Raw genomic sequence first — 21,785 nt, 5'->3', positions numbered from 1 at the left:
CTGTATGTCAGGTTACTTTCAATGCAAAATTCATAAAGCTCTGTAATTAGAGTTTTCCATTTCAACATAAAACAGCATTTGGACTTTCTGTTGATTATGTAGAGCCTATTTACTTAATAAAGAAGCTAACTCCAACTGAATATGCAATAAACCTGTCTTACATTATCACTGCTCATTACTGAAAATCACTGAGTAACCTCTGACCCCTTGTATTGCTTGGCTTTAGCCTCTGTCTTTGTGATTTAATTCTTTTTTATTCTATCAGCTCTGCTGTCATGATATTTGACAAGTTGATTGAGGACATTCACTGTTGTGACCATGTAAAGAACAGCATTCAATTAACACAAAGATGTGTGTTCGAAAAACAATCAGTGGCATGTACAAGTCTACTTTTCATTCACTTTATTTTGAAAAATAAATTTGTGTACTGATGCAATATGCATACTGCAGCATACATTAAATGTAGTGTAGTCCGATGTCCAACAGATGAACATCAGTTTTAATTTACAAAAAGTAAAAAAAAATTGTCTTGCATTACAAAGTTCAACATATGTCCCTTTAACAATGAACAGACACTTACAAAAGTGAAGTCCAAACATGTATCCTTTTTAAAGTAATAGTATATGAAGGAGTTACTCTTTGTATTATTAAGACAAAACAAATATTTGTACTTCCGCAATGGCTTAATTTTCAATTTTCAATTTTTAGTTACCACCAATGATTAAAGAATTGGACTTGAATCTGTTGAGGCGTTAGCTTGTCAGGATTTAAACATGTATTGTCTTTGGGGCCGCTATGATTAGGTTGTAGAATTGGTCATCTTTCATCCAAAGGTCGAGGTTTAATCCCGAGTTCCTGCAGCTACATGTAACCCCAAGTTGCTCCTGCTGCTTCGTACAGCAAAGTATAAATGTGTATGAATGGATAAGTAAATACTGACGTACATTTTACGTAGCAACCTCTTCTATCAGCGTGTGATTGGGTAGTTGGACCTTCGGTGTAACAGCCATTTACCATTCAAATACAAAGCATTTTATTCTTCGACCTTTTGTCAGTCCTCTCATTGGTCTGCATGGTGTTGCTTGCGGTCTTATTTAAAGCAAGTCAGAAAGACCACCAAACACATGACCAATCGTTGTATAAGGGTGGAAATTAATGTTGGTTTACTGGTTTCAAAATGTATAATACATTGGAAAAATTTTCTCTTTGATTCCAGATTTAAAAAGAGTGATTCTATTTTCTTGAACTGTTATTCATGTCGTGTCTGGAACGAAAACAAGTGAATTTCAGTAACGCAAGACTGTCTCAGAATACAAGTCACAGCACATAACGTGTTAGACAATACTTCTGCAGGTCAATAATCTTAGGCAGTATATATTTTTGACATTGTCAGAGTTTATGAACTGAACATTTTCAAAGTACTCTCTGAGGCAAGCTGTGGTATCTGTCGTGTTATCGCCAGCCCTCATGCTAACATGATGTATGCTTTGTACATTCTGTAAGGGTTTATCTCGGGCTCTCTTCACACACATGATCTCTGCATTCACTCCACTGACACAACAACTCAGACATAATGTACAAGCACTCTGTCATTCGTCCGTAACATATTTACAACACTGTAAAAAAAAGTTATGAGATGTGTGGTTCATGAACATGTATAGTGTAAATGGTATCAACATAAAATGGTAGCATTCGTCACAGTGTACATGATTTAAAAAAATGTAACATCATTGACAGCATGGCTTATTTTTTTGTACATATACTGTATACAAATGGTCAGTCTCATTTTCTCTCTTATCCTCCCTCACATGCAGAACATCCCTTATTCAAGAGTCCTCTCCTTTATTTCCCTCTGGTTTCTTCTTTGTTCTTCATCCCCTCCTTCTTCTCTGTTTCTCTGTTTCTGCTTGTCTTCTATCATCTTCTGTGTAACTTCTTGATGTCCTCCCCTTCTCATCGTCATCGTGATCTGAGCAGACATCGAGCAGAGTTTAGAGACACATTAAATGACACCATGCAGAGGGAAAGTTGAAGAGCCCTCCTCGCTCTGCGTGAAACAGGATAGTGACCTTAAACTAGCCTTACACCTGCATCCTGAGTCCACGCTCTGTATATTATAAATAGACAGTGGTGACAATATTATCACTTCACAATGAACAGCACTTTCCATCAAAGATACACTCAGGACATGTATGATTATAATCTGTATATGTTATATTTTGTAATTGAGAAGTTGGATATGCATTGAGGATTTTATGATGGCATACTTTACTATGACTGACATGTACATGTCATGCAAGCTGGGATGTCTTTGTGTATGTGAGTGTATAAGTGTAGATGTATATAACTGGTCATAAGTTTGACTCAGTATTTCCCTTATTTAAGTAATTCAAGTAAAGTGGATTTGTTGTTAAGAAAATTTTTTGACCCCAATCTGGATTTGTGATTTGTTATGTAAGCTATCAAGTTTGGCAAAATTAAGGAAACATTTTAAAAAATGCCTGACCGACCTGGATTATTATTGTTGCCAAGGGAAGTCCAGTTTGCTCTGGTGGCCCAAGGTGATCATGGAGTTCCTGTTTCTGTTCCTGACAGCTGGTTCCACTGGTTCCAGATCAGGTCTGTAAAGAAGGAGATATATTAATTATTGAGAGCTTTAAACATTATGTGGTTTATCTATAAACCACTTCCTCCATTAGTGTAAGAAAACATTAATTGTCCTTTTTTCCCCACAGTGTCAGAAAGTCTGCAGCAGGCGAGCGTGCACGTCTCAGTAGGAGGGTGATGTTCTTTCTAATGAATCCTGGACTGCAGCCATATCTCACCAGGCCTGAGCTTAAATCCATGCAGGAATGATCCCACTCCTCCAGTCATACCTCAGGCCTGACCCCCCCCCCCCGCCTTCCCCCTCCTCCTCCTCCACCCGGCTGGTTCTGTGCCAAACCCTGATCAGGACAGCGAGAGAGGCTGAAGGCTCCTCCGCCTCCCCTCAGATTCCTACACAGCAGAACCTTTCAAAAGTTCACTTCATCCACATTCAGAGGCTCCTCAATCAGGCAAAAAGGAGCAAATGCTACTTATACTTCCATCTGCCAGGAACCTGACACAGACTGCTTCTTACTGAAAAATTTACAGAAGCTGTCACTACTTTCCACACAGAAAATAATCATTTTCCCCTCATGCTGGCTTTTATTCACTGCAGTCAAATAGCTTACATTCCTTCTCCCCTTTTTTTAAGTTGAGTCTCACAAACAAGGGAAACAAGCAACGCTCTTTTACAGGGGAGTTACTGTGGAGCCATTTTAACCCAAATAGATGAGAAAGGATCAGGTTTGTGCCTGTTTAGACAGTTTGGAAACAAATATTGTATAAGATTTTGACTGAAAAAAGAGTGATGAGAAAACTGGATTCAACAATTATTGTGTACAAAGTGTACAAATTCAACAAACTGTCCTATGTGTGTGTGTGTGTGTGTGTGTGTGTGTGTGTGTGTGTGTGTGTGTGTGTGTGTGTGTGTGTGTGTGTGTGTGTGTGTGTGTGTGTGTGTGTGTGTGTGTGTGTGTGTGTGTGTGTGTGTGTGTGTGTGTGTGTGTGCGCGCGCGCGCGCGTGTGTTTGTGGACACATTTTAGCCGTTTGTGTCATGACTGTTGTCAGCATTGTTTTGCTCTAATATAATTGTACGATGTGAAAATAAGATTCCCCATCCGCTGGATGTAAGCTGCCCTCACTAGGCAAGAGGTAACAACTCCTAAAACTAAAACAAAGCTAACAAAAAAGATTCCTCTTCTACAGATGAAAAGCAATCCCCGTTTTTGTCAATTAATTAAGATACATTTGTCAGTTGAAAAAGCAAGGGGGATATGTTAAAGTGTTTCTTCTTTTCCTAAATTATAACTGGTCATAGGTATTTGGTCTTAAATGCCGTTCATATTGAATTATAAAATAATTGTGCAGTATTGATAATACATATTGGAGTCTCCTCACCTGTACAGCTGTGGACAGGACATCTTCAGTGAGGTGGAGGTCAGTCCAAGTCGGCTCTGGTTCCTCAGCTTAGTCCTCCTCACCAAGTCTTTGACTCGGCCCCATGAGTAGCTTTCACTCAGCTGAACAAAGGGAAACACAAGAACAACAACATTCATTTGAAGCTGTGACAAGCAACAAACAAAAGCTAGAGCTGGAAAGCACCAAAAGATTAAACATTTTATTGATCTTCAGGGTGCCAAACTGCAAGTTAAACAGATATAAGCTGTCTTTTCTACCTACCTCCATTAAATTATTAAATAGTGCAAGATATAGTGTGTGAGTGTTTGTGAGTGTGTGAATGAGAGATTCATAAAGGGACTGCGCAATAAAATCAATGGTATAGGGAAGTGCAATACAATAATAGCAGTGCAATAAAAATCAGTGCAATAGAAATAATTAATGTTATACGAGCATATGTGCAACAGAAGGAGTGTGTGCAGGAATTTTAAATGAAGGTATGTATGTGTACTTTGTGTTGTTTGGAAGTTTATGTTACATGTACAGTATACAGACGTTTGTGTTGTGCTGTGTTCCTTGTTTTGTGCTATAACTTCTCTTGTGTCCAAAGCAAAGTTCTCCTACGGGAGACCATAAAGCATCTAACTAACTAACTAACTTCTTTAACCAGAAACTGAAATGTGGTGTTTTTTGCCTGATGTGATCAATGTGATTTTGACTACTGTAACGACTTAGACTTAGACTGAACTTTATTGATCCTTTTGGGATGACTCCCTCAAGGAAATTTAGGTTCCAGCAGCATATACAATAAAATAAAATATAGCAGGTAACAAAAAAATTAACAATATAAAGAATAAGATAGAATAAACAATAAATTATCTAAATTATCTTGAAACAGAAAAAACAGCAAAACTCCAAGTTAAGAGCAACATTTTCTCCTTCATTTTGTCGACACGTTAAGAACTTTCTATTACCTTTAATACACAATAGTTTACTTGAAGCACAAGGTCTTGCTTTTTTTTCAGAGGCCCGTTGCTCTAAAGCCACAAAGAAATGAACGAGATAGTCAAACTCAGTATGTCAAAGGTATCCTAGTCGGTATCCTTCCATTTAAAATGTTCACTTGTGACAACCATAGGAAGAAATCCAGAAAGTGAAAATTGAGTTTAAATTAATCTGACACCTTTGGAAAAATTGGTCATGTATGACTGCTGTATCACAGCTTAGAACGAGAATCAATTTAGAGAATGAATATCCGTCCTGTGAATTTCTTCCAATGAATACTGCCCAGTTACTCCCACAGGCAACAAAAATCATGATGATGATGTTTCATCACTGATATTTCTGTTCAGCTGACATTAGGACGTCGGAAAACCTGCTGTGATTCACAGCATGTAGGTGTGTCGGGAGCTTTGAAATGTTTAACAAAAGGGAGAAACTGCTGAACAGTGTATGATCTCTGTTGTGGACCTGGAAACACGTGCAGGATACCCACCCTGCGATGGGGGATGGACAGTCCCTCGGTGCTGTCTCTGAAGCGGACCTCCCCCTCAGTGTAGCTCCTTCGGTTCAGGCTTTTCCTCCACACTGGGGTCAAGTCCTCACAGCTCGTGTCTGAAACACAAATCATGAACAACTGTTATTTGATAAAGTAAATAATTGTGCATTATTGTTGATTAGAGTGCAAAAAACAGAGGTTCAACACCAGATTAATCATCCCTTGGTCTTGTTGTATCTCGGCTCTGCTCAGAGAAACACTTGCAGTTTGGCCCATATCTGCTAAATGACCGCTGAGCTGGTTTTATACAGTGAATATATCAGAGCCTTTTAAGATGAAAACAGCTGTATGGTATCAGTCTGTGAGGCCTAAACTGGGCTGCTAAAAGCCTTGACCAGTTTCAAACTATAACGACCACTTCAAAGCCTGGCATGTTAGAATGATGTATTAATCTCAGCTTTGTTTAAAGCTTTTTTGCTACACATTAACTACAGTTCCTCTCCTTAGTATCAAGTCTCCTGATTGTTTCCAAATGTTACATTTACATTTTCCATTTAAATGGATTTTATTGGTGTTGTGTGTACCAAAACCAAACTCTCATTAATTCTGATGATGTTTGGTGTGTAGTCAGGTGTGGGGGAAACTAATACACAAATGAGATGTGAAAAGCTGCGGGTGCTTTGCTGTGAAAAGTAAAAGATTACAAAGAGCAGGTGCAACCAACAGACTGCAGGGCAACTTATGTGTCAAACAGACGTAGGCTTTTTGGACTGGTCTTGTTTGTTAATCCAATGATAAAAAGCACAAGTCAGTATTTGAATTCCAGGTTTTTCCACAGTAAAAAATCTTTAAAGGCCAAGGGGGTAAAGGCTTATGCAATGTTCTGTTTATATTTGGTTTGTGATGAGAGGTGTTTTTGGCATGCTGGAGGCCTCTGCTTGCATGTTGGGAGGAGAGCGATGACTGTTATGACAAATGGTGATGGAAATCCGCACAGGCCTGTTTTTTTAGCCTCTGTTCATCCCACTCTTCACTTTTCCAAAGACCATGTAAACACACCTCCCTTTGTCACATAGGCTCAGAGTTTCTATTGATCATTGAACCCTGAGATTGAAAAAAAAAAACAACAACAGAAAACTACAGCAACAGATGTATGTCCTGTTTACACTCGCTCAAGGGTGTTTTGCATCAGTGAATGCAACAACCAAAAATCCAAGAACAACATAAGTCTAAACCCTGTTCCTTACTGAAGTTCCACTGTTTTTACAGTTAGATATTGCATGTGAAACAGCATAATATTGGCATCCCAGTGTGTGCCTTTACATCCCATTATGGAAGAACCTTCAAACACTCAGACATGCACAGAGACGCGGAGCTGATAGGCCCTGTTGTCTCCAAGGATACACATGGCCGCTGTCTTCCCCCCATTACACTTCTATTACCACCACTTGAGGCAGATCAGGGCCAGAGCAGATATTCCCCACCGTTCAGCCTCCATGTGTTTCAGATTGCAGGCTATAGACGTAACAAGGGGCATTCGTAGCTGCCTTGAACAGGCATTGCGTAAGAGCCACAATTCACACACTTTTAAAAGGCTGACAACTCTGGAAAAAACTGTAATACAAAAAAAAATTCCCAGGTTAAAAATGAAAAAGGATTAATTGCCAGCTAAAAGTGTCTTGTATTTTAAATTATTTACTCATACTGGTGTATATAATTTTCTATTGATTTATTATGGTATATGTATTTTAATTTTTTTACATAATTTTGTAGCAGTTGAGAATTAGCCAAAGCTATAAACTCTCTGGACATCACATCACAGTTTCATGCTTTGCTTTGGAACCATTGGAAATTGCATCATCACTATTAAATAAAACAATTTTAAAAGTTCTGTCTGTCTCTAATAAATGATTCCCCACTTTTTCCCCTTATTCTGCAAATATTTCATAGCAAAGCTCAGCGGTAGAACATTTAACCTTGCCTGAGGGAGAGCTGTCCCCTCCTCTTCACTGCACCTAATCCAGGCCCCACATCTCTCCTGACTTCTCAACCTCTTTTCTAGTTTCCTGCCCATCTGAGGAAGAACCGAGGCATTCCTGAGTCCACGGGACGTTTTGTGTTCCCGTCATGAGAAGGATGCCAGGAATTCCGCTCGAGTCTCCCACTCGAGTTATAATTTCATCTTCTAACCCCCCGGGACCAGGAGCCGTCGGCCAACATCACCTCCTCAGGCAACGTGAGCCACTCGGAAAACAACACAGTAATGATAACCTCGGGAAATGACTGTGTTCCCGTATGACAAACATCACCTGGAGCTTGCGTCTGATGACAGGGTAAACACCCAGGTGGAAAACATTGGGGTAGCTTCAGGGTCAGGTTGTGAAACATAAAGCTTTTTAATAACATATCCATTTCAAGACGAACACTGAAATTAAAAACTTTAATTCATGGTTGGGCCTGTCTTTGTTTGTTGACACATCCCTTTGGAGCAGGTTATTAAGTGCTGATCTTTCTCGTAATTAGGGCTGGTTTCAGTTACCTCCAGGGCTCTCAGCTTGACTCAGACTTACAGGAAAAAATGTCCCTGAGATACTCAGTATATTTCTACAGGGCTCAGAAAACTAAATAGTGAATCTAAAGGCTAGAAATCAAATTCTGGTCCATATAAGCTCACCATTCATCCTTCAATTCTGCAGGTCAATCCATTGCTAGTTTGGTTTGTTCCTGCTCCTCCCTGAAACATCAACCTTTATAATCTTGACCACTAAACAATGCACTTACCGGAGCAATTAGTGGGCAGCACTGTTCAAAAAAAGCTTGATGACTGAATGCTCAAGCTGACAAGCTGTCTAAACCTCCTTTTGTAGATGTCAAACTGAAAGTTAGCAATCTTTAAATTGAGAGTTTTTCAAGCATGTGTCACATTCTGTACTGAAAGAAAAACGACTTGAGAAGGATTTATGAACACTCAAACGACGAAAATCTGTTTAGTCCCCCGGAGGTTTTCATTGTGGTAAGTTTGTTGTATTACTCTTTGAAATAAATTGCTATCTTCAGTTTGTTTTCTGTTGAATCCCTCATTGTAAACTTAAAAAAGGAAAACACAATTCACAGTTACCTCTCCTGGCGTAAATGAATGGATGCCGGGTGACCTCTGGGATGGTGGACAGGTCGGAGAGTGTCCCACTGGGTGATAAACACTCACTTCTTGTGTGTCTCCTCTGGACCTCCTGGAAGGCCAGACTGGCTGCTCCACAGCTGCAATGATGCTGGAAAAAGTCCTGCGGAGATAGCCAAGACAGGAAAAGATACAATCAGCATGATAATATGGGACTTCTTAAATCAAGTATTTCAACATGATTTATTTTAAGAACGTATACATGTATTGTGTTTTTTTATTGTAATTTTATCATAGTGGGTATCTAAATTGGTTCAGTTGTGACATAAGACAGTTGTAATAGTGTTTTTTAAATATGATAGCCTATGATACAATACGATTTCATAAAATGTGACACAATCAGAAATGTTACGATTCAGATTTATAGTGACTTTGGGACAATGTGTTCACATATGTTGCTGTGACCAAATTATTATGAACACATACAAATTGAAGACATGCAGTATTAAACGATATGTTAACAGATTAGCACTTACCAATTACAATCACCAAAGACATGTAGGTCTAGTACTTTTGTTAGGAGTAAAAGGTACAAACACCACGCACCAAAACTTTTTATTTTTCTTTGTTAGAAACAATTTAATCTGTGGTTTTTAATGGTGTCTGCCAGAGGGCAGGATCTCATACACAGCTTGAACAACATGTGATGGATCTGTTGATATTCTCCGCGTGGGGACAGCCTGCGCATATGCTGACTGAGCAGAGTACTGTTCAAGTGCTTAGAAAGATTCACTTACTATGCCTTAATGAGAGTAATTTAATCAGCACAGTATGATGTCAAAACCTGAACGTTTAACATGTTAACTACAGAATCAATGTGTGTAGATAAAAACAAACTGTGAGTCTCACTGCGAGCTTACATCTGGACCCTCATAAAGGAGTGTGATGTTGAGGCATACAAATGCATTTAGATAAAAATTACCTAAAAAAAACATACCTGACGTGTGTTACTTTGTCTTTGCTTGTAAGCAAACGTTTTATTTGACAGGACAACACTGATATTATTCAATATGACATATGTAGTATGTCTTCATACTGTATATTATCTTTTGTGACTTTTGTACCCGAGTACTGAAAAGCACAATTCAAACACTTGAGTCATCCCAGTGCATAAGTCAAACTGAGGTTCACATCCCTCCTCACTTCTATGACTGATCTACAATATGGCAATTTTTTTTTACATGATCTCTTTTCCTGCACTGAAGTTAAGTGTCACCTTCTCAGGGGGAAAAGTTCACATGGGCCCCTAAAACAACATATCAGAGCACAAGTCAACATACACATACGTTTCCTTCCTGGTTTCAACAGAAAAGCATCTTGTCATCCATATTTACGTTTTCATACAATAGCTGGTTATTTGTATTCTAGGAGTGCTAAAGAGGAGAGCTGAAAGTCCACGTCCGTCATGCCTCTTATTTATTCTTTGTTTTTACTCGTGGAAATGGTTCAGAAGGCGGTTAGCAAAGTTGGATGAGTTAGCCAGATCTTAAATGAATTGATACAAATTGTTAACCCCTGTTAAGAGTTAAGAGAGCATCAGTTAATTAGGGGTAACAAAATGAATCATGAGTTACAAAAATAGACTATAGTACAAGTTTAATATCTAAATATTAACTACATAGTTTCCTTGTCTCCTGGGTCAAGTCAAAGGGATTTCTAATAATTAATGAAAACTGACTTTGCCTATTCATAAATAAATGGCCTTATCGATGGAAAATCTCTGTCCACCATTTTGGTAAAACTAGAATAGAAAATAGACTGCACTTATATCTTGTTCTAGTCTTTTAGCTGCACAGAGCATTTATTGTGTCAGCACACTGTAGCTCAGTGGATGAGTTTCATGTTTTTCACCCGAAGGTACCAAGCTTCTGTAGTTCCTTGGACAAGACACTTAACCCTAAGTTGCTCCCGCTGCTTGATTGGTGATGCATTAATGTATGTGAATGAATAAATTAATACTGATGGTCACTTTACATAGCAACCTCTAACAACAGTGTGTAAATGGGTAGGTGTGATGCGTTATAAAAGTGCTGTGAGTAGTCAAATAAAAGCTCAAATCCATTTGCTATTCTCGAGAATGGATTAGTCATTTTACTTTAATGAGTTGTGTTTACAAGTGTTTTATAAACATTTTGAGAACCTTTCTTGGGGGTACAAATATAAGAACGTAACAAGATATACTAGTGACCTTTGTAACAATTTCACAAAGGTTCCTATTGGTCCTACGAAGTAGACATATAATTAGCATCAAAACAGGAACAAAACTTTCCCAAATGGAAATTGGAAGTGGACAAAAAGTTTCCTTTTGGCCAGCATTTCTGTGCAACCATCTGGGCAAGGCAGTCTATTTGAAAAAAAACAAAAAAAAAAACAGGAAATATGGGGTCAAACTTTGGAAAACCTGCTTGGAAAGCAACTGTCCCCCTGGTCTCTGGACATTTTAAGGGGCATGTGAGTGTCTCCTCTATGGATCCCTCATTTTGGACAGAATGGAATAAACTAAACGTAATTATGTTTAGCTCTTTCAAATTAAAAGGAGGTTTCACTGGCCTGTCCTGCTATCTTGAAGGGAAGGTAAAAGGAAATGTTCTGAGCTCAAACTCAATGTATTTTATATCCAGTGTTAAACAGATGGCGGTTCCAGCTCCACTCCCAACCCTACTGTAACATCACATTTTAAAGTGTGGGGTGGAATATAGAAAAAAACCTATTTCATATACAGTATTAGGTTAATTTAACAACTTTGCAATTTTCAACTATGAAAACATGTAGTTAATGTAATCACAATCTAAACCTTTTTGTCTTTGTGAATTTAACATTAAAAGCAGATCTTTAAATTGTATTGGACCACAATATATTTTTGAAGCTGATATTCATATATTCACATGTTAAAATGCAGGTGAATGTTACGTCCAATCTGTGTGGTAAGCCCTCAAACAGCAGTTTATCACATCTTTAGGGATTGAAAAGAGACACCCACGGGGTGACCAATGACCCTTAACCCATCATCAAAGGATAAGGCTGTTGGAGGTATTACAAAGTTAGTCAAGGAGAAAAAGGCACTAAGGAATGTTGCTTCCATTGCTTCCTGCCCATGAATAAGTGAAGATACTAAAGAGGTGATAATGAGGGAAACCAAAGTTTGTTATACAAGAGGCTGCATGTACTTCAAAACTGTGATCTAGATTAAGTGTGCTACTGAAATGCTCTCTGACAAAACTACATCATTCAAATGGTCTACTTACTGATGATACGACTGACGAGAACTGATTTTTGTTTGACGATGACCTAGCTTCTTTAAATCAAGTGCTGAACAGTGGACCATGCCGCCACGCATACTTAGAGCTGTCAGTAATGGTCCATAATACACCTTAGACACTGTTCACTCAGGTCTGAAGACTTTTATTTGCTATAGAGAGCCTAACAGCAGGGAGTCAGTCAATGAGCAGCTGGTGTGGTCCATCTCGTAAGAGCAAATATTCACTTTCTGTCATGAGAAAGTTCAAAGTGAATCATAGATTCTGAACTTCCATTTTAGATTTTAAGATTTATGAACTTCAAATGAGTGGTTGTACACATTGGAAACATGACAATGAGCCATTCTCTCTCTCTCTCTGTCTCTTTCTCTCTGTCTCTCTCTCTTCTCTCTGTCTCTCTGTCTCTCTCTCTCTCTCTCTCTCTCTCTCTCTCTCTCTCTCTCTCTCTCTCTCTCTCTCTCTTCTCTCTCTCTCTCCCTCTCTCTCTCTCTCAGTCACCCTCTTTGCTTGGATGCTTTGGGAGCTTTGAAGTCGGCATCTCCTGCTGACTCTAGTCGTTGCTACAAAAGAAGTTCTAGTGTCCAAGCCAAAACTGACTGCGCAAGTGTCAGTCAGCGATTTCGAAAACCCCGTCTTCAGATGTTTTGCCAAGATCTCTACCAAGGAGGAACATTCCTCTTATTCAAAGAACTGTAGCCCAAAACTGTCACTGTGGTGTCGTGAAAAGTGGTGATTATACCGATGCAAAAGGTTCGAGAAGCTGGTATAAAAATTCTGATGTGGAAGAAGAACATTTTTTTTGTTCCAACTTGAACACAAATGTAGCTTCATAATGTTAACAAAAAAAGTTCCCGTTATTTAAACACCTGCTTAGCTTGGGTTTCTGCTGTAAAGTTTGCTTATTCTGTATCTGTTGTGGATATGAGCTGTCTGAGCCTGTTTTACCCAAATTGCAAATGGCTAATAAGGGCCGTCATTTTTTAATTTCATATATATTGTAAAGAGGCTTTTATGCATTACAAGAGGAAAATGTTGGCCCAAATATTAAATGACATATCTAAATATAAACCGGAAACACTGGCACACTGAGATGGTGTTTTCTCAGGGGCACATTTACAGTCTATCTGTATTTGTATCTGTATTTCTATTGAAGTAGAGTGTCTTTTTGTCTCCTTTGCACAACATTCAAATAAAAAGCAGAGCAGTCCTTTTGTAAATCATGTCCTAGGTGCTGTATATGTCTCAATATATTATCAAAGAAAACCTGCTGTGTTCATGCTAATTTACTTTTGTTAGGTAGTCAATTTCCAAAAGCAGCTGTCTTCTAAAGATGGAAATACTACTTGGTCACAAACACCCTGAAACACTGGAAGAAAAATAACAGTGGCACACCTCTTTGGTCTTTGTCATCCTGCTGTCTTTTTGCAGGCAGCAGACCTGCCTCTGTAGCCGTAGGTTGGTCTCCTGCAGCTGGCCGATCTTCTCCAGGAGTTGGCAGATGTGCTCCAGGTAACCGAGGCCTGAACCCAGAGGGTTTGAACTCACCTGCTGTGACTGGACAAACAGAAAGTGTGAAGGTTAGCTAAGATACCAGAGGTAATACTGGGTTTATGCTAATTTTTGCACAAGGATGGATGATAATACGTTTATTTGCGATGAATATCACATTACAGAATGCTTCACTGTGGACATTAATATTTCATACGACAAAACAAATATATCTAAGGTAATAAAAGCTTTTCTTCAGACTATTACAAACTCAATCAGTGCTGGTACTAAATGCCTCGTCAAAATAGTGTCCCCTTTAAATTGTTCAATTGGACCGCCATACCAGTTCTTCATTCAGTAGAGTGTTTGTTAGTTAGTTTAATATGACCACATATGATCGTAAATAAACCCCCCCTGACCTTCTCCTTCCCAACCAGCTTAGATTAGTCACTTGATGGTCAATATATATAGCAACCAGCCATCAGTGTGTGAATGGGTAGGTGTGACATGCGGTGCTGGTCTGACAAGCCAGAAGACTAGCTAAGCGCTATACGAGCTGAAGTCCATTGTAACATCATCATTTTTTGTGCACCTTCTTTGGTGTAAACATGTAGTGGGAAGTTTGATTTCTACCATGCCTGGGAAACAGAGTAGTAACAGGTTTCCCAGAGCACTTTCACAAGTGATTCACATAAGCTGCACTCATAAAAGCATTCCACTGTTGCTGGCTGCCTGCTCTCAATACATTTGAGTCAACCTCATCCAACAAAGATGAATAACAGAATCTAATGAGTTGGTGCTAACCCTAACCCCTTCATTATTGTTGCATCATCACATGCTAAAGACAGTAAATCTTTTTGACTAATTGTCAGATGTCTTATTTTCTACAATAGCGGGGTAGAAATTAATGCATTATAAACAATAGACAAAACATATTAAAGGTACTCTAGCGTAAAGAAAAAAAAAAGATTTGAACATCAACTACAACTACAGTATGGACTGGACAGGTAGGATTAATGTGGGATTTACAGAGCTTCAGTCACATGTGTTTAAATTGAAACATGCTTTATTGCATCACCACAGAAGGATGAATAGGCTGAATACGTGTTGGGTTTATGTGCCTGCTGGCCCTGGAGTTGCAGATGTTCACGTTCGTCAGGATCATGAAAAAAGGAAATTTTGAGCAAATATTTATCCATTCATCTACATTCCTAAAAGTGTCCCGACAAAAGCAGGATGTGAGCTCAGGTTGGGGTTTCCTCCCCTCTTTCCCAGGCTGCTGACTCTGAAACTCCATTCAGACAACTGGGGGCTCTGGTGGAAACACTTGCAAAACAATGGGCTAACAGGCTGAGGTACTGACATCACTTATCACTTATTTCCTCTGATGGACGAACCTGAATTGCTCTTGACAATGAACCTGTTAGATTATAGTAAACATTTACAACAAAATACTCTCCAAGCATTGCGGCAAGAAAAGTAGTAGTTAGCTTGTTTGGAGGGATAGAGATACTGTACTTTAAAAGCTATATCCAAGCAAACAAGTGAGTGCACTTTTTTTTTTTTTTAGATCAAACACTTTCTGGTTTAAAGGTCCTAATCCATGAACTGCTCAGACCCACCACTACATCCATACAGCAGAACTCTTGCAGATTCTCGTGGCTAATTAAGATAAGGAAGGGTATTCCTTCCAGGAGATGACCCTCACTTCCTCACTGGTATAGTCCTTGATGAGGGGGGAGGGTCGTAATCAGGCACTGTTCTGGCTTTTGACAGTAACATTACCAGGGCTGGTGCTGATCTTATCCACAGCCACACAAAGACCACTGAGTGATCCACTGTCGGGAAGAGAGTGGGGCTCAGGAATGCCCCCTTTGCGTGCACAAACCCATTTTAAAATTGGCAAACTCACACAAACAAACACGCGCGCCCTAGTTGCACTTCCTCTGAGTTTCCTCTAATCCCATGACTCAAGGGGCAATAATGTCACACGTGAGAACTGAGTGGTGTGAAAAGGATGGGAAATGCTGAAAGCCATAAACAAGAAATAAAGCAAATTTAGATAAATCTCGGACCTTTACATTGTGTGCTTGTATTGACATGAAACATTAGGTCCACTATTGCCTGAGATCAGGAATGCAATATGTTCCATTATCCTAGGGGTTTAATAGAGTATTTTAAGTGCACTAGTCAAGAGTAACTTCAGTGAGAGGTGTTATTATTTAAAGGTAGGGGGTAATTTTCTCCAGATACACTTTTTGAGATTTTGGTTTAAATTGTCTGTAGGTCCTGACATAAATTAATAATTCAGTTGCTGTGAAAGCAGGCTGTGAGACTTTCACTAGCCATGACCTCCAGAACTTTTTGGGTAACTCATGACTATCCAGAGCTAGAGAGGGCATATGGTTTGACAGTAACTACTTGTTTCACTCTGGGACTTGTTCAAATTGGACATACTTAAAAAAAAATCACAGGGAAACATTTCGGAGTTGTCGAGGCAAAAAAGCCTCCTAAACCCGTAGTGATGCTGTTGCAGCTGCACTTACAAAATACAATTCTATTGTCACTATTTGTTTCTGTAACCATAACTGATGATTTTACTCTACTTATATAAACAGGTAAAGCTAGAACTTCATCTTTAGGATCATAATCACGAAGTGGCTTCCCAGATTTCTTCTGCAGCGAAAATATGCAAGGGTTAAATCAGAACCACCCTCGGTCTCTTCCAGAATGGACTGTTTGAAGAGATAAATTGCTTGGAACTAGCCACTATCAGTCACACCACATATATCACCTTTATTATTACAAACATACACGTCCCATTTCATTCCCAAGTTATTGAATACCGCAATTTATCATGGTACTTATACGACACAGAGGGACATGTTAAGCCTCTAATTCTTCAGGCTGTCAAATAACTCCATGTATATCATTCTGCAGCAACTTTAGAAGCTTTGAGCTGCTTGTTAGCCGGAGAGAAAATAGTCATTACCATGTGTTTAAGAGATACTTTCAAAGTATCGAACAATTAAGGTTTATTGTTTGTCTGTACGGGTTCAAAGGATTTTAAAAGAATGGGAATATTATTGACGGTTACAAGGACCAACCCACTTCTTCAATTTTGAGAAATATGAGTTTCTGTAAGATTCCATGTTTATCCATTTTAGATTAAATGATAATGTCGGGAGGGTGGTAATGGAAAGTGACGTCTTCTCTTCACTTATCGATCTTTCCATTATTTAGGCTCTATCAAAAAATGTCCTGACCATGACTGTGTTGGAAAGGAATGAACCGCCAGATGTGTGTGGAGCATCCAGATAGGGAGGGAAGTACAAGCAGATCACGTACACGGCTTCTCTCAGCCAGACACCAGACTCCTCAGCACACACAGATTGTGTTTCTGCCTCACTTCTCTGCAGTCTATCTTTCAAAGAACTCAGGATGGAGTTGGAAGACTGTGTGTTGGAGATGTTCTGTTTACTGTTAGTTTTGGCACCTGATCCTGATTTAGTTTCAGTCTGTGAAAATGTATAAAATGTTCTTGTTTTATTGTTCTTAACTTGGTAAAGTTTTAACAAAGAAGTATAAAGCCATTACAGTAGATGTTCATATTCATTTTTTATAGTTTTTCACATTCTGAAGCTGTAGCTGACACCATCCTTTAGTGGAACTGTTTAATTGGTTTCATGTTGTGCTCATCTATTATGAGGTCAGCTGAAAATATACTTTTCAAATACCATCAAATATTATGTGGCTTTTCGATGGTGATAAATGGTACATCACTTTCAAACAGATGACTTGGGAACTGGAGTAGAAGTGTGGCAATTAACCGAAACATGGGGGGGACACAGCTTTGATTAAGATTTTATCTGGTAGCTCAAAGGTAACATTAATGTGAACATTGAAAAGGTTTTTGTTGCTATTGTCGATGTTAGGCATCCAAAATAATTCTATGGTTTCTAGTCTTTGTTGAAATACATGCTGTAGTTCAGACCAGTTGCCTTAAACTGTACTAGACTCTGCAAGGACCAACAGACACCAAAACATCTATTAATGCAAAAATATCCATGTTAACATTGTCATTAAGAAAAAAAAACATTTCAATGTCATGCATTCTAAAAAGAGTGCATTCATTTGTTTAAATCAGCAGTTTTCCAACCACAATGCATGGCACAAATGGTCTATATTTTGAAGCAATAGCTACTGAGTGGGAGTTGGATCATTTAAAAATGGGATTAACTTTCAAAGCACTTAGCATTCCATCTAATTGTCTGTATCTAACTGCTCAACTGGTGGCATATCATTTTGCAGAGAAATCATGTTAGCCTTCCTTTCAATATCTGTGAGTCGGCCTGTATGTTGTCATGTTATGTCGAAGCTGTTTTCTTTTTAGTTGTGTTTGTGGAGGGATTTAGTCAATAAAGTGGTTATTTTTTCCCTCTAAGCATTAATTTTAACCTTCACATTATAACTGTCGCTACCTGGTGTCAGACACATGACAGCAGTGCATTCCTTCTATTACAAATGTCTGAATGGTAAGACATAAAGAGATTATAGAATCAATTCTTGATCTATTCAATGACATACAGAGGATTAGAGCAGGAGAAAGGGGGACGTGTGGGTAAATGTTGATGTTTGAGATGAGCCAATCAAATGTCCCTCTGCTGTAGACTTCAGAGAATAATTTGGCAGGGAAAGGAATTATATTATTAGCTGTGGTGACAAGTGATGCAGATGACAGTGGGAGCCGCACTACCATACAGCCTGTCAGCAATGTACCCCTACAGTCCATCATGCCAGGCCCCTAAAAGCTACTGCCACATGCCATTACCTCACAGGGGCCCCAGGGACTTTTCAAAGAGCCTTTATCTGGGTAAATATGTGTGTAATTTGAGATATTTGACACCTATTTCATGCATCAAGGTAGGCAGCCAAGCAACAAGAAGGAGCCTAGATGAGAGAGGGGCAGCGTTCAGTGACAGTATCGCTGAAAAAAATCTCCAGTACCTTCATACAGATGAACAGGTGCTGTATGACATCCATGAAAAAGTTGCCATAGACTGTAACACCCCCCCCCCTTTCCTGCCTCTGTCTGAGTGCAAACAGTCCTTATGTTTGGGTTACCTTGATGCGCCAAAAATAATAAAAGGCTTGTCTTCAGAAAAGCCTTTGAACATGCCATTATTTTGAAAGGTCTTTGAGGAAAAGATGAAAAAAAAAACACGATGGAAAATCTGTATTTCACAAGAAGTTTTTTTTTTAGCTTGCAGAGACTGAGCCATTTGAAATATAGTTCATGGACTTTAAGGCTAATATATCTCTTTTGTTTTATATAGCCGAGGTCTGTTTATGTTCTGCTGATTTCATCCCAGTGCACCTGGGATTTAGAGCGACTGGAACTTTCTTTAAAACTACTGAGTAAGTGTAATTTAACATTTGACTTATTTAAGAATTGTCATCTGTTATTGTTATTGATTAGTCCCATAAATGCAAATCAATGAAGTCACAATCTGGCCAACCTATGCATTGTATGGCGAGTATTATATATATATATATATAATGTTTATATTATTATAATAATAAAATATATTATATTATATATTATAATATTATAATAATATGTATATATATATATAATATATAATATATATATAATATATAATATATATATATAATATATATACACATATATATACACATATACACACATATACACACACACACATATACATACATACTTACATGCATTAAACGTGTGTATATATATATATATATATATATATATATATTCATAGAAATATATACACACACATTCATGAATCGATTTTAAATCTTAGAAGCGAATAATCTTGATTTTTACATCAATCAATTTTTTTCCTCACTTCCAATTGTTAGACTCTTAACAAATAACATTTATTTTTAATATCTAAAACTTGAGGAGGTGTCCATGTGATAAATGGAAAATGACAAATTGCTAAAGTTGTATCCTTATATGGGAATTCAATAACTAATTAAAAGCTACTTTAAACTCTTTGTAAGTAGCTTTTTTCGGGATTCTGGAGTCTAAACAACAGAAGGCATTCATGTAGAAACTGAAGGCTGTATCAGATTTTCAGTCTAATAGCTGCCACTAATGAAAGACAGTCTCAGCGCTTGACTGTGATGTTTTCAAGAACATCAAACAGGTGATTATGACTTTGCAGCTTCCACAGCTGTCAGGTGCTCTTTCTGTACAGCCCACTGTATGTGAACAAGGAAATGACTATGTTTTCCTAATGACATGAATGAAGCATGGCCAGACCTGTTCTTATGAATGAATACAGTTGCTTTTTTATCGTCTTCACAGGAAGGGATTTTGTATAGGTGCAGCTGCAGGGCTTTTTACATTGAACTGTTACTACTGGCTTAAAGAGTATGTAGGAAAATCAAAAGATATCTCTGTGTTTATAACACCTTTGACTACAGCCTGCAAAATGACTGACTGTGTTGACCTTATTTCAGTTTCAATGATGCACTTACCTGGTGACATAGAGACTGGAAAGAGTTTAAAATTAGAGGTAATGACAGAGGTCACAAAATTACTTTGTTGCACATCCAGAAAGTCTGGAGGAGCTGGTAAAAAAAACTGTCCGTATTCAAGAGTTTTGCAAGCACTCAAGAATAAACCAATACACATGCACACACACACTCTGACATACTGTCCACATTGTTGAAAGATGTTAAAAGTGGTGAACTGGAATTCATGACCAGTCCTGCAGAACAGGTCATTCTGTAATAGGGCCCTTTTACTTATCAGCAACATTTAATCCAGAATTGCAAAAATGTGTTAAAAGTCATTTATAAAACAGCATCTCCATAAAATATTTTGTCAACCAGAGAATACTAACATATTTTTCAAACCATTTCCTGGCCATAGTTCTTCAATTATTAATGAACCATCAATCAAAGGAGAACATTTGTTGCTCTTGAAATGTGTTTCAGTGAATATATTTTCAAATATAGTACCTCATTTTAAACTGTCAAATATTGATGCATTTTGTTCCATTCAAAGTATTTCTGCATAAATGATGCACTCACAAATGTGTAATTTACAACTAGTGTTTGCATAGTTTGTATCCTGTCCATTTGTGGTTGATAAAAAAAAGTCTGCTCAAATTGGTTCCAGCTGGGTAATGAGGATAGGTCATATTGACAATCTCGAATGACTATTGTGCCAACTGAAGTACCCGTCGCTCATAATATGGTGTTGAAAAGGGAAAGATGGTTCAATAGCTGGGACAGAGACAAAGCTTTTTCTATTTACCTGACTTAGTCTGCAGCATTCATCCATGTACTCCTCCAAGCTTTCACTGGTGCCACTTCTCCATCGACATTCGGGTTCAAAATCTTTGTCCATCATGTCATCACATGCATCTGTTGAGGATTTCGCCCCAGGCCCCATGTCCTCTAAGCAGGTCCTTTCAGTTATTGTATGTTGCTCTTTTAGCTGTACAGAAACGTCTTCTTCTCCTTCAGGACTAACTCCTAAAGCCCTACATGGATCAATATCATCCTCCTCACCTATGTGAAGTTCTACTGAGGGAATGAACACATTGTCCTGTGTATCCACTGCTGTACTTGGATTGTTTTCACCTGAGTCCTCTTCCTGTTTAATCTCTGATATCTGTCCAAAGGTGACAAGTTTATCAGGGATAGCGGTAGCATCAGAGTTTAAGTTGCAGGAGTCGCAGGATGATTCTCGGCTGTGCACCACAAAACTCTGCTCAGAGCCTGTTGGTGTGGACGGAGAATTAGCTCCACTAGGCAGCTCCACTCCAGAGTCTTCTGACTCAAATTTATACAACCTTGGCAGCTGAGAATCTGAGAAAATGGTTGACAGGTAGTCTGTCTCAATCCTTGGTTGAATGGATTTGTCACCTTGGTGTGATTGCTCCTCAGAGGCATTTGAGTGGTCTGGGATTTGTTGCTCAAGACCTGACACTGTGGAGATGGTGGATGAAGAGTCGTCGCTGATCAGAAGGCCCTCACGGAGATTGCTGAAGAGCTTCATTTTTGTCAGGACAACTTCTGTGTCCAGTACAGCATCTCTGTCTCCTTTTCCTGACAACAGACGACAGAGAAATTCGAGTTAATTAGCTGCATTATATACACAAAGTTTCTCTTTGAAAATATTTTCCTTTGGGTGCCTCTTTTCACCAAATTCAATTGGTGGACATTAACTTCTAAAGCTTAACACTGCTATAATGTCCTACTGTTGTGCTCCAGGGTGCAAGTCTATAATACTATGAACAATAATAATCATGTTACTTAGTTCAGAAGGGTAGCCACGGTTGGCATGGCCACCCCTAAAAAATGTTGTAGATTTTTGTACATTACCAG

The 21,785-nt window shown here is 38.5% G+C and overlaps 1 protein-coding gene across 2 annotated transcripts; it reads right to left on the bottom strand.

Moving 5' to 3' along the window:
• Positions 1 to 389: 389 nt before the first annotated feature.
• Positions 390 to 21,502, bottom strand: LOC306835550 (uncharacterized protein). 2 transcript variants are annotated; one of them, XR_013780659.1, is made up of 8 exons: positions 20,710 to 21,502; positions 13,311 to 13,472; positions 8,602 to 8,764; positions 5,481 to 5,599; positions 3,986 to 4,107; positions 2,511 to 2,621; positions 937 to 1,969; positions 390 to 890 (listed from the first exon to the last, which is right to left on the bottom strand). XR_013780659.1 is itself a non-coding variant. In XM_079362163.1 (7 exons), the coding sequence occupies exons 1-6, from the start codon at positions 21,454 to 21,456 to the stop codon at positions 2,519 to 2,521; spliced, it is 1,416 nt and encodes a 471-aa protein (XP_079218289.1). In that variant the 5' UTR covers positions 21,457 to 21,502; the 3' UTR covers positions 390 to 1,969; positions 2,511 to 2,518. The 2 variants fall into 2 exon arrangements, 1 of the variants encoding a protein (XP_079218289.1); XM_079362163.1 differs by having other exon boundaries at positions 390 to 1,969.
• Positions 21,503 to 21,785: the final 283 nt, after the last annotated feature.

This window comes from Symphodus melops (assembly GCF_947650265.1).
Source record: "Symphodus melops genome assembly, chromosome: 15".
Classification (NCBI taxonomy): domain Eukaryota; kingdom Metazoa; phylum Chordata; class Actinopteri; order Labriformes; family Labridae; genus Symphodus; species Symphodus melops.
Note: the sequence above shows the minus strand (reverse complement) of the source record. Positions and strands in the feature narration are given on the sequence as shown.

Coding starts and splice junctions, on each gene's coding strand:
- LOC306835550 (XM_079362163.1), bottom strand. CDS start 21,456: ATGAAGCTCTTCAGCAATCTCCGTGAGGGCCTTCTGATCAGCGACGAC. Junction 13,473..20,709: donor AATGCTGCAGACTAAGTCAG/GTAAATAGAAAA, acceptor CTGTTTGTCCAG/TCACAGCAGGTGAGTTCAAA. Junction 5,600..8,601: donor ATTCATTTACGCCAGGAGAG/GTAACTGTGAAT, acceptor TTTGTGTTTCAG/ACACGAGCTGTGAGGACTTG.